Raw genomic sequence first — 12,738 nt, 5'->3', positions numbered from 1 at the left:
CTTATATTATTGGCATGAATCGTTTGTTGAGAAAAGATCATGTTCAACGAATTGCTATGAATGAAGAAGTGTTGAATAAAGAAGGTGTTGTTGGAGGTGATGAAGAAGCTTTGTTTGGAGCTGCTAAAGAAGTTGATGAAGGAGTTGTCTTTGATGAAGAAACTGGAAAGGAAATTCAGATGTTTGTTCAAATTGATGATGATGGTTGTAGGATAGGTTTCCTGTGTTCAAATGTAGGATAGTTGTCCTGTGTTCAAATGTAGTGAACAGATTGTTTATGAAGACTGTGTATTTTTAATATATATGAACATATTGTAAAAATTCTTATATGACTAAGAAATTTGATTTCAACCTTTTTTATGTTGAATGTACAAATGAATGGTGATTGATGTCCAAGTTTGTTTATGTGCAATGTATCAAAGTTTCTTACCAATTTATGAGAAGTATTACAACCTATGCAGCAAAAAACAGCCTTATAATNGTTTACAAGTGTGTTATAATCGTTTACAAAGATGTTGTAATCGTTTACGCGAGTCTGTTTGTTGTTTTGGACATCCTCTTGCACGTAAGGAACCATCAGGGATAACGTGGGGGACCACAGGGGATTTTAGGTGTTTTGAAGACAAATTCAGTGTTTTTTACTTGTACATTTTGTAGAGGTGTGAGTGTTTCGTTTGAGGTGATGTTTTTGAAAGACCAAGTTGGAAAATGTTAAAAATCATTGGATTTGGTTAAAAACACACTGTGGTCCTCCATGTTATCACTGGTGGCTCCTTCAGTTCAACAGGATGTCCAAATTCGTGTTCAGACTCGCGTAATCGATTACAGCCTGATTGTAAACGATTACAAGCCATATTTTGACAGCATACATTGAACAACTTGACTTGAATCAAGGTTCTGAACATGGGTGATCCNTCCCTACATCNTGGGTGACCTAGAACATTAGGTTCAAGCCTCTCCTCACTCAAGAACCAAAAAATACAATTTAAACCATTGGATTTGGTTAAAAACACACTATGGTCCTCATTTTATATATATGAAGACAATTTAGTTTTCGTTTTATATATATGAAGACAGTGTACATCTTCTTATTGGAATAATAAGATTCTTTTATACATTTCAAGACATTGTACAAATTGTTATTTGAATAAGATGAATGATATAAAGAATGCTTATTAGCAATGTAGACATGATTGTTGATTGATGATTAATGTCCAGGTTTTTCTTATGTGAAATGTATGAAAGTTCCATANGAATTAGGGTGTTTTCCAAGTGAAGTTGAGATGTTTTTCGTATAAGTGTGTGTCTAGGGTTGGATGTCATGGTTGGGAAACCCCATGATGTACAGGGGGTCCACTCTNGGTCATGAGATGAATGTTGTACAAGTTCAATGAATTCTGCAGCAAAAACCACTCTTGTAATCGTTTACAAGAGGCCTGTAATCGATTACGCGAACNTTTTGTCCATTTTGGACATCCTGTTGCATTGAAGGGACCACCTGTGGTAACGTGGGGGACCACAGGTCATTTTGGGTGTCTTCCAAGTCAAGTTGAATGTTTTTGGTATAAGTGTGTGTCTAGGGTTGGATGTCATGCTTGGGAAACCCCATGATGTACAAGGGGTCCACCCTGGGTNATGAGATGAAGGTTGTACAAGTTCAGTGAATTCTGCAGCAAAAACCACTCTTGTAATCGTTTACAAGAGGTTTGTAATCGATTACGCGAACCTTTTGTCCATTTTGGACATCCTGTTGCATTGAAGGGACCACCTGTGGTAACGTGGGGGACCATAGGTCATTTTGGGTGTCTTCCAAGTGAAGTTGAGTTGTTTTTCGTATAAGTGTGTGTCTAGGGTTGGAGGTCATGCTTGGGGAACCCCATGATGTACAAGGGGTCCACCCTAGGTCATGAGATGAAGGTTGTACAAGTTCAGGGAATTTTGCAGCAAAAATCACTCTTGTAATCATTTACAAGAGGTCTGTAATTGATTACGCGAACCTTTTGTCCATTTTGGACATCCTGTTGCACTGAAGGGACCACTTGTGGTAATGTGGGGGACCACAGGTCATTTTGGGTGTCTTCCAGGTGAAGTTGAGTTGTTTTTCGTATAAGTGTGTGTCTAGGGTTGTATGTCATGCTTGGGGAACCCCATGATGTATAAGGGGTCCACCCTGGGTCATGAGATGAAGGTTGTACAAGTTCAAGGAATTTTGCAGCAAAAACCACTCTTGTAATCGTTTACAAGAGGTCTGTAATCGATTACGCGAACCTTTTGCCTATTTTGGACATCCTGTTGCACTGAAGGGACCACCTGTGGTAACGTGGGGGACCACAGGTCATTTTGGGTGTCTTCCAGGTCAAGTTGAGTTGTTTTTCGTATAAGTGTGTGTCTAGGGTTGGATGTCATGCTTGGGAATTTATGTCTTTGTTATCTATTGTGCATAACAATTTTGATAATAACATAGTGTGATGTATATAATTACTTGTTATTATTTACCTATGAATATAATGTTTTTATTGTTGTGCAATGTGTATTGAAATCTAACTTTAATCAAAAGAATAAGTTTTTGTTGNAGAAAGTTTTCATTACCACTGTTAAAAAGACGTGAAAGTAAGGTTAACTAAAACATTACTAGTTTGTGATACATGTTAGGCAGTGCATGATTGTTTAAATGCACTTGATATGCTGGAAATAGGCATTGTAATCGATTACCACATTTGTGTAATCGATTATTTACTATGGTGGGTTCCTTTAAATACCAACACTTGGGTTTAACCTCCTTCGTCAACTTCTGGTCGTCATTGGCAGCAATGTGTCCGTCCATGGCTGAGCATGCAAGGAAGAAACAAAGGGGAGCTTCTTCACGTCTTCAACGTCGCCGTCGAAGTCCAACGCCTACCCCACCCCCATCTCCAACAACATCCCCTCCACCACCAGGACACAAATTGTTCTCTTCGCCTACACAGTATGAGAAATTTACTTTGCATTTTCTCAATTAACACATATTGGAAAGCAAATACTTGGGTAATGAAAATGTGAGAGAGAAGCAGTCTATCACACAACAGGAATGAAAATGCCGAGGAGTAGAATTAGAATCCAAATTCTTTGAAAACCTCTCCATTTTTCAGGCCAAATTTTTTTTTTAAAAAAAATGAAAATACCCAATAGCATATTGACACGTGGCAATGTCAAATGAGTGTTAAATATAGGGTGTCAAAATAACGGGATCCTTAAATATAATAAATTAACATCACACAATCAGAATTCTTCTGTTTTTGATTTTCATGTGTCTTATTCAGTAAGTAGATAAGTGTGTGATGAAAAAGTGCATTAAGTTGTAGGCTAAGCTTTAATTTCAATATTATTGCAATGTAAGCAACTAAGGTTTTCCATTTCTTGTTGGCATTGCAGATAGCCAACGAATAATTTTCTTAAATCTTTTCATTGATTTTGAACCAATTTGGAATACTGTCTCTGGATTCATCTTACCCACTTTAATCTCTTATTTTCATTTTGCACCATTTTGGAAATTAATGCTCTCTCTGGACTTCACGATTTACATTGCAGGTTTGCCTAATGTTGCAATCACTGCAGGTAAATACTCATGCGATGCATTTTGTAGTTCGTTTTTTCAGATAGATTTTGGGCAAATATTTAACCTGATGCTCTATCCATTTTAAAATTAGGGTTGTATGCTCACTTTATCTTTCAATTTCAAAAACGCATATGGTTATCTTTGACTCCTTATGTTCTATTTTCCACTATTCCACTATATGTATGTCTCTTATGGTTTAGGGTTCTTTGAGACTAAAACTCTTGAGCTCACCATGTCGAATTTGCAGAAACCACTTCAGTCTATAACCGAGATCTCGCTGAGAAAGAGAATTGAAACATCATAGACCGGGTTATCAGGTTGTGGTTTGTCTCAGAGTTTACTAAACAGAGATCTCCATTTTCAATGGAGTTAGTGTTACAGGACATTCAGATAATATAATCCATCACACTCTTGGTTCATTTATATAATTCTATAACAACTTACCTTATTTAAAATTCTGAATGCAGGGTGTGAGAATCCATCCCTCGATTAGAAAGATTACTTATTTACAAATTCCAATCTCAAATTTCTAAGAACAAGGTTTCCTGTATTCAATCCTTCAGTGTTGCATCTAATGCTGGGTCTTATAGAACCATGCTTACAAGCCCCAAATACATCTCTTTGTCTACTCCTGGGTTTGACACGGACTATTTAGTAGGTATGTTCAAGTCTGATAGTTCCAATCTACTAACAAAACTTCAACTTCAAATTTTAATGTAGTTATTGTTATATCTAGATGTCATGGGAGTTCTTACCCGAGTTGGAACTGAGAGGGAGTTGGATAAAAAATGGAAAAATAACTTAGTTGAATCTCATCTCACCCGAGTTGGAACTGAGGAGCTGGAAAAAAAATGGAAAAATGACCAAGTTGAATCTCATCTCAGTAGAAGCTTATGGGTAAATTGAATGTTCAGTTCCTAAAATTTATTAATTTTGTATCTTATTCAATTTGTTTAGGGTTAAATATGTTTTTAATCTCTATACTTTGGAGCGATTTTGGTTTTAGTCCATTTTCAAACTATGGTACAATTTAGTCCTATAACTTTAGAAAACTCTGGTTTTAGTCTTTTTTTACCATTTTTTTAACTTTATTTGTTGTTTCAAACACGTTTCATTATAGCATTTGGATTGTTTACACTGTTTAACACATTTTTGCTTCAATGTTAACTAGGAAACGTGCTTGAAACAACAAATAAAGTTAAAAAAAATTGGTAAAAAAAAGACTAAAATCAGAGTTTTCTAAAGTTGAAGGACTAAATTGTACCATAGTTTGAAAATGAACTAAAACTAAAATCGCCCCAAAGTATAGGGACTAAAAACATATTTAACTCATTTGTTTAAACCATATGTATTCAATTTGTGTAAACCATATTTCTTAGGGTTCGAATAGAATGCACTCTATTTGATACTATGTTGTTGATCAACTAAATGCATTTCTTGGAGCTGCTAAAATTCAGCATATGGCTTTGCAAAGTCAAGGTCTTTCAAGCTACATAGTTTCAAGGTACATAGTTTTTCCATTATTTATTTTTGTCATTCATAATTTCTTTATTTCAGAATTTATCATTACTTTACATTTTATTATTATTAAATTAAATATCTTTTATATGTTTTATATAAATAAGGTCCATCTTTAGAATTACCAATAATTTATAACATCAACTCTGAAGAGGCCTTAAAACAAATTCTAAGTCAATTGTCTGAATCATCTAAACATAGCGTTGAGTACAGCATTGGAGTTGAGTTTCTTGAACTGACACCTCGAAACACAATAGAAGGGTTACAAGATTGTAAGACGGTATGATATTAGTTATCCTATCATTTTCGTTAAAATAATTATTGTAGTTTTTTTTTTCTTGTTAAGGAATCTACTTTTGTTGTGTTGGCTAAATCAAATCAAACACATTCTAGACGACCACGACTATCTTTGCCCTGCCTTTTTGAATGCAATGTTATATGCTCTTTTTATTACATTAGGCTGCTCTTTCTGACTGTCTCTATTCAGGTATGAAATAAAAGTTTGAGTAATGGATGAAACAGATTCAACGATTTTGATTACATTAGGCTGCTCTTTTGATTACATTAGGCTGCTATTTCTAACTATGTCCCTATTCAGGTATGAAATAAAAGTTTGAATAATGGATGAAACAGATTCAACGAATTTTCTCTATTATTCGATAGAGATGCATCTATGCTACTGAAGATATAGTTATTCTAAACTGCATTGTATATACTGATGATTAGTTATTTAAAACTGCACTGTATATACGGATGATATAGTTATTCAAAACTGTATTATACTTATCATTCAAACTTAAATACAATGTATATTTTATTCTTTTTTAATTGTTTCTAATTGTCATACTCGAAAATAATCTTGTGCATTCGAAAATAATCTTGTGGTAAAAATACTTGTAATATTGATAAATCGTTGTACGACAGAATTTTGTGTTTTTCTGCAGTTGTGATTAGGTGTCATTGTTAAGTAATATGACAGAACCAGAACCATGTTATAACCTGTTTATCACTACAGGTTTACCATGAAATTTACTAGTAAAAATAGGAAACAGTTAGTTTTATATTAGCAGCTTGTAATATACCTTTCTGATATAGGATGATTTCTTGAGTGTGAGTCTACTGATATGAGATTATTGTAACACTAAATCAGTGATTTTAAGTTATTCTAGACATGAAGTTGTATTAAATGGTTTAGTTTTGCCGTTAATGCTTGTTCTACCCAATTAGAACATGATTACTTTCATCGAAGGAGACATGTAGTTTCTACAACTTGCTACTCTTGACGCATCCTTTTCACTTTAAAACTCTGTAAAAGAATATGTGAACTAAAGATGAGTGTTTCATACTAAAAATGACAATACGATCGGCAATGTGTTATGGAGGAAAATGTATTTTAAGATGAGGAATAAACAGGCTCAAATCATTATTAATATATATCAAGAAAGTGTTGCTACCAAGTTCTGCTGCAGATCATGGGCAAAACCTTTTCTTTAAAAAGAAAAAATAAAGGGCATTGCTTTCTAATTCAAATAATTTCAGCACCATGAGACAAGCTCAGGATGCCATATTTGAAAAAGGCCATTCTCTTGTTGCAATGTACCTCACTCCTATATCTAAAAGTGTCCATAAAGCTACAATGAAGCCAAAAGAAAGGTGCATATTCTATACACCTTAACCTTATCTTAATGATGCAAAAGAAGAAAAAAAAAAGAATATACCCTTTATGAGATGTAGGAATCATGCTTTGTTGTGTACAGTTTTCTTGGACTTGGGGTATGCAAGTGCTGATCCCTGCTTGGTTAACCCTTCAACGATAAAAGAAAGAACCCCCAAAGTAAGGCAGTTCTGTAGAAGTGATAGGGGTGTATCTGAAGAATCGTGAGACGAGTTTTAATAACAAAAAAAGATATGGTGTAGCAATAATACATACACACTGAGAGACTATTACAAGAAAAAAGTTATTTTATTTGACACTCAGTATATTAAGAAGAGTAATAGTACACAAAGTATTAGATTATAAAAAATCACTGTACACAGTATGTCTTTTACTGACCTCATGAGTTACATCTAACATGATTTCTAATATGTTAACAATTTAGAAACACTGATAGAAACTAAACTCTGTTAATAAACCTTAAAACATTCCCCAGTCACCAATTGAAGACCTAATCGTCGCACTGTTTGACTTGAACATCATGTTTATGCAGAGAGTTCATGTTTGAGGAAATGATTGGTGCGCTTGGATTAGTGTTTGAGATACAAATATACTTTTCAATGTAAAAAAAAGTGAAGCAAGTATTTTGTTTTATAGAGATATATGCATTCAAAACAGGCAGAGATTAGTCTGAGCTTTTATCCTTAATTTCAGTTGGTGCATGGACCAATCAAGTTAATAAAATTTTCAAGTAAACGTTGACAACTCATAAATTATTAGAAAAATGGATACCAGGAAAACTTGTAGCAAGACCAGCACAACATCCAGCTAGCCCCGCATTAATGGCTGCAGATTTGAAAGCAATCACATTATCATGAAGAACATTGTACTGGCAAGGATTTTGAAGTAAGCTTATACTGTATTTGACAGAATTAAAAGTTTTTTTCACCAAATTAGACCTCTTGGGCGAAGAAACGTATTCTGTTGATATTTTTTGAAAGACTCTTTCACGTAGCATTTGAATACTATCATATCATAATTCCTGTCATCATGTTCTTTTATGTCATTTTAACAAACACTTTTCCTCCAACTATCTAATTTTATCAGTTTTCAACTAACCTCTAACATACTCATTTAGAATTTTTTTCCGAAATAGGATAAATATTTCATACCATCATCCTTTCCTCGAAGCCTTCCGAAGATGCAGACAGCCAAACTATCAACTCCAGATAAAATTGCAAATGTCTATCGAAGAGAAGAAAAAGAAAACACCCGTTGAAATAAGTATTAAGTTCATAGAGTAAAAAAAATTAACAAGATTGATGTGTGGAATACCTTAGCATTAGACCCTGCTTCAATAAAGGATCCTTTAAAGCCTTTCTTCTTGATCAATCCAGCACCTGAAACAGACCCATAGAAAACATCCTTGATCAAGGATACAAACGTTCCCAAGATAGCATAGATATATTAAATAACCTATCATTGAATTAAACAGAAAATTTAGTTAGAAAGTTGATTTCTCTAGGTACTAGTTAGGAAAATGTTAAAAAATCAATTTATAATATATAAATAGGTAGAAAACCGTAGCCGAAAAGAGAGCCAGCGAAAGCAGAACACGCAGAGTTAGCGGCGGAGAGAAGAAGGCAAACGGTGGGAGACGGAGCAGAGTTCACATCACTTTCTGAATTAACTGTTGCATTGGATGCCATCACTTTCTGAGATGATCCTCTGCTCTTCACTTCAATTTATTCAATCAACTGATCAATGCTTTGATTCGTTATTGTAAGTTAAGCGAGACCCATCTTACCCACAAAATTAAAAATATTTAGGAACACAAGGATTAATTGAGGTTCTTCTCTCATTATTGACGTAATGTAATTCTCATTGTTATTAACGATAATCAAATTATTTTAATAGCAACCAAACTTCTGAAATCGATTGCTTCAATAAATATGCAATTTCTGTGCAAGACTGCCTTTGTCCAGTGTAGTAGCTTTGCTATTCTGAGAAGGGTAACGATAATATTGACTTGACACCCATCAAATTTTTAAATTATCTTTTACTTTTTTTTTTTTATAAATACAAAATTTTTTACCTTTATTTTTATTCCTATTTTACACTTTTACCATTTTAGGTGTTAAAAGAATCTTTTTCCTTGTGGGAACTATAAATCCGTAACTTACTTTATTTTGTTTCAGGGGACGACAGAACCGATTCTCGAGAATCGATTCCGAGCGCTGGTGACCTTTGAGAATAGATTCTTCAGCGAAGACGACCGGTTATGGATTGCTTAGAATCGATTCCCGTGGCCACTGAACTGAATGGAGAACAGATTCTCCTTGTTATGTAATCGATTCTAGGGTACGTTTCAGGGAAGGAGAATAAATACTAGGGCTTATGTGTTGTGTTCGTGTCACTGTTTTTTTTTTTTTTTGTGTTTTTGAATGTGTTGTATTGTAGGTGGAGCATTGGAGATCCCGTCGTGGTGGTGGTGGTGGTGGTGCTGTCCTCGGTGGTTTGTGTGAATTTGGTCCATTGTTGGGGTGGCTGGCCGTGGTGGTGTGCTGTTGTCGTTGGTGGTCTGCTCCGGTCAGCTCGTGTCGGTGCGTTGCGGATCGTGGTGGTTCACCTTCACTCTGTTTAGGTTTTGATCTTCAAGAGGTAAGTAATAAAGTTTAGCATAGTTTGTGTGTGCTATGGGATTTAATTTATGTATTATGGAATTTAATTTAGGTTTCTGTGGTATAGGTTTATTTAAGCTTTTGGTTTATTTTAGGGTTTATTGAGTGTGAGTAATTATTTAGTTAAAAGTTATAATTTCATATACTGAAAAATGTAGGTTGATTATGATTAAATATAGGGAAAAGGTATTTATAACTTTTAATTTGAAAAGCTTTTTATTTTACCTAAGTTAAATTTATAGAACTTTAATGAACTTTATTAGGAATTTAAAAGAATTCGAGGTTTAGCATAAAAAAGTCATATTAAGTATAAAATATTGAGTTTTTAATTTTCTAAAAATTATAAATTAATTAGTTAAATAGAATTATGTAGAATAATATTCACCATTTATGGTTTATGTAAGATGGGCATATCTGATAAAGCTTTTTCACATATGGGATAAGAAAGAGATATTTCATATTTGGATGATGGATGTTTATAAAAACTCAGAATGGCACTGAAAGCTTGTAAAAACTCAATTTCATTTAAATTATTGTTATTGTATGATTAAATGTAAATTGACTTATATTTTCATATGTTTAAAGTGTTGTAGTAATGACTTCATCTTTATCGACTAAAAGACAGAGAAGTGGAAAGCAAAGGAGAGAAAAAGCTTTGGCCATTGAACCTGCACTTCCTACTAGAAGGCTACCCTCAATCGAAGAAGTTTTAAATCAAACACGGTTTTTTGGCGAGCATGATCATATGATTCAGTATGGGAAGGCATTTTACAAGAGGAAAATCCTAACACCAAAGATAATGAATTTTCCTTTCTTTGCACAATCAGGTTTGTACTTTCACCATCATCTTCAATTTCAAGGTTTGGAGGAATTTGTATCTATGGAATGTCCATACTTTGAAGATCTCATAAGGGTATTTTATTCCAACCTGAGAGTAGAAAATGGTTACCTCTATACTGAGGTTAATAAGACAAAAATTGAAATGAAACCTGCTGATTGGTTCACTATAGCTCATCTGAAGTATCAAGGTCAGCAACTCTCATTTCCTACCATACCTGATGACCTACCATACAACCGTGATATGGCATTCAGTGACATGATCAGACCAGAATTGCAGGGTCAAAATGTAAAGACTGTAGGTGCCATGAATGTTAATGACAGACTTCTGCATTATGTATTAGTGCATATCTTAAGTCCTAGAGCTACCAACTTTGCAAAAATAATGCATGAAGACACTTTTATGTTATGGGCCATGAAAAATAACATTTTGATTAATTGGCCTCATCACATCATGCAACATATGATCAAATGTAAGGACAATAAGATGCCTCTTCCATATGGTATTTTGATTACTCAGATCATGGGTTATTATGGTGTCGATTTAACTATCGATTCATCTACCGTACTAGGTTGGACACACTACTTTGGTACAAGATCCTTGAAAAAATTAAATATTGTTAATGTTAATGGTGTATGGCACCATGGTGGAGCTAATGAGGATGAAGAACACCAACCTGAAGAAGAAGATATTGAGCATGAAGAAACATCAGTACCTGATCACCATGTTGAAGACAGTAAACCACAACCTCTGATCCAGCATGATGCTCAAATGCTTTCACAAATCTGGGGAGGTATTCAACATCTGCAAGAAGGATTAGCTAATTTGAATTTAACTGTCACCAGAGGTTTTGATAGGGTCACTGAAAGAATTAACAGTTTGGAAGAAAGATTTGACACCTTTCAGGACTCTTTCAAATAGATGATATTATTGTTTTTATTTATTTATTTTATTTCGATTATTGTAACTTAAGTATGTTTTTTACTTTTTTTTATCTCATGTTCGTATACATTCGGTTATATCAATTTTGTATATTTTTTCTTAACATTTTCAATATTTATAATCTCGTTTATGTATAGTTTTAAAAATATTACAATTTAGATAGCAATTGGTTTTGTGAAAATCCATAATTAACATTCGATTTAACGTTAATTATATCAAATAAAACATTTCATTTAATTAATCATGCATATTTTTATTCAATTATTGTTTTAACTAATCACTCTACATTTAATTAACTAAATTATCATTTTCCTTATTAACAATTTAATTTAAATTATTTTGATCAATTGAAATATGTCTTTAACAAATTATTCACATTTTAATTTAAATGAACCTCAAACAATCACTATTTTGTTTTATTTAATCAAATTACTCATAATTTATTTTAACTTGATTTGTAATAATCATGTTTTTATTTAAAATCAATGTCATCAAATACAAATTTTTTATTTTACATAATAACTAACATTTGATTTTAACATAAATTATACTAATTAATTTAATTTTATGCACAATAAAATTAAAATATTTTAATTTAATTTATTAAAATATTTTTATCTATCACACCTGTATAATCGTTCACAAACTTTCTTTTTAATTTTTTCGCTTTCAGTTTTCTTTTCTTAAAACAAGCAAGACTAATTTCCCCTTTCTTAAAACTCTAATCCATCATTTTTACGCTTTCTCGAATCCACTTACATCAAAAAAAGCCTACCAAACCTACGTCAATGAAGGGATACAATAGAGTTTTATTTTCTAAAAAGATTTAGGTATTTTAAAAAATTAATGTTATTTTACGTTTCTGGGGGACAGTTTATTATTATTATTTTAATGTCTAAAAGTTTTTAATTTAATTCTTATTTATCGTTTTTTTATATTTTTATAGTAATATAACATTAATACATCAGTTCTTAGTATAAAAAGATTATTTATAAAATTAGGATTATAAGTTAAGATTTTTGAAATGTTAGATATTAACTTATAATTCGAATTAAAATGAAAACATGTATAACTTCTTTTGTTTAAAAACCTGAATGTTTTCAACATAGACAATCGGATGGCTATTGCTATACTATTCACATTTTTATCCAAAAAAGAATTATGATACGATTTTCTTCTTTTCTTTTTCATAATAAACAAACCTATACAATTCGTCTTTCCTTATAAATTTCTATCATTCATCAACATAGCTCACACTTTTTTTAATATAGATTAAAGATTATAGTTATCAAAAATATATCTCCCTCGTTTAGTTGAGTTGAAAAAGTTCACCTGAATAAGTACAATCAATTCAAATATATCTCTCTACAAGTGTACTTAAAAATGAATCAATAAAAAAAAAAATCAAAATGAAATAAAATGTGTCAAACAAAATGTTGCCCAACTGTTGTAGGCGTTAGGTGACCAAAGTGAATAGTACATGAGAAGTGCCAAAAAACATGACAAGAAA

The 12,738-nt window shown here is 32.7% G+C and overlaps 2 protein-coding genes across 11 annotated transcripts; one reads left to right on the top strand and one right to left on the bottom strand.

Annotated features, from left to right (window-relative positions):
• Window positions 1-2,569: 2,569 nt before the first annotated feature.
• LOC106774438 (mitochondrial import inner membrane translocase subunit TIM22-3) lies at window positions 2,570-8,953 on the bottom strand. Of its 4 annotated transcripts, none has more exons than XM_022786811.1 (6): window positions 8,350-8,947; window positions 8,103-8,167; window positions 7,940-8,012; window positions 7,560-7,613; window positions 6,832-6,981; window positions 2,570-2,958 (listed from the first exon to the last, which is right to left on the bottom strand). In XM_022786811.1, the coding sequence occupies exons 1-5, from the start codon at window positions 8,474-8,476 to the stop codon at window positions 6,851-6,853; spliced, it is 450 nt and encodes a 149-aa protein (XP_022642532.1). In that variant the 5' UTR covers window positions 8,477-8,947; the 3' UTR covers window positions 2,570-2,958; window positions 6,832-6,850. The 4 variants fall into 4 exon arrangements, with proteins under 4 accessions (XP_022642532.1, XP_022642530.1, XP_014516919.1 ...); XM_022786809.1 differs by lacking the exon at window positions 2,570-2,958 and adding an exon at window positions 5,988-6,419; XM_014661433.2 differs by lacking the exon at window positions 2,570-2,958 and having other exon boundaries at window positions 6,436-6,981; window positions 8,350-8,945.
• LOC106774437 lies at window positions 3,268-11,340 on the top strand. Of its 7 annotated transcripts, none has more exons than XR_002669871.1 (8): window positions 3,269-3,594; window positions 3,843-4,253; window positions 4,332-4,492; window positions 4,975-5,099; window positions 8,966-9,128; window positions 9,228-9,428; window positions 10,034-10,275; window positions 10,858-11,338. XR_002669871.1 is itself a non-coding variant. In XM_022786808.1 (8 exons), the coding sequence occupies exons 7-8, from the start codon at window positions 10,044-10,046 to the stop codon at window positions 11,205-11,207; spliced, it is 981 nt and encodes a 326-aa protein (XP_022642529.1). In that variant the 5' UTR covers window positions 3,272-3,594; window positions 3,843-4,253; window positions 4,332-4,492; window positions 4,975-5,099; window positions 8,966-9,128; window positions 9,228-9,428; window positions 10,034-10,043; the 3' UTR covers window positions 11,208-11,338. The 7 variants fall into 7 exon arrangements, 6 of the variants coding, with proteins under 6 accessions (XP_022642527.1, XP_022642528.1, XP_022642529.1 ...); XM_022786808.1 differs by having other exon boundaries at window positions 3,272-3,594; window positions 10,459-11,338; XM_022786804.1 differs by having other exon boundaries at window positions 3,275-3,594; window positions 3,843-3,912; window positions 4,063-4,253; window positions 10,034-11,337.
• Window positions 11,341-12,738: the final 1,398 nt, after the last annotated feature.

The sequence above is a fragment of the Vigna radiata genome, chromosome 10 (assembly GCF_000741045.1).
Source record: "Vigna radiata var. radiata cultivar VC1973A chromosome 10, Vradiata_ver6, whole genome shotgun sequence".
NCBI lineage: Eukaryota > Viridiplantae > Streptophyta > Magnoliopsida > Fabales > Fabaceae > Vigna > Vigna radiata.
The sequence above is the reverse complement of the archived record's forward strand: the minus strand, read 5'-3'. Positions and strand labels throughout refer to the sequence as shown.

Coding starts and splice junctions, on each gene's coding strand:
- LOC106774438 (XM_022786811.1), bottom strand. CDS start 8,476: ATGGCATCCAATGCAACAGTTAATTCAGAAAGTGATGTGAACTCTGCT. Junction 8,168..8,349: donor TGGCTCTCTTTTCGGCTACG/GTTTTCTACCTA, acceptor GGTCTGTTTCAG/GTGCTGGATTGATCAAGAAG. Junction 6,982..7,559: donor TCTTGCTACAAGTTTTCCTG/GTATCCATTTTT, acceptor ACGATTCTTCAG/ATACACCCCTATCACTTCTA.
- LOC106774437 (XM_022786806.1), top strand. CDS start 10,044: ATGACTTCATCTTTATCGACTAAAAGACAGAGAAGTGGAAAGCAAAGG.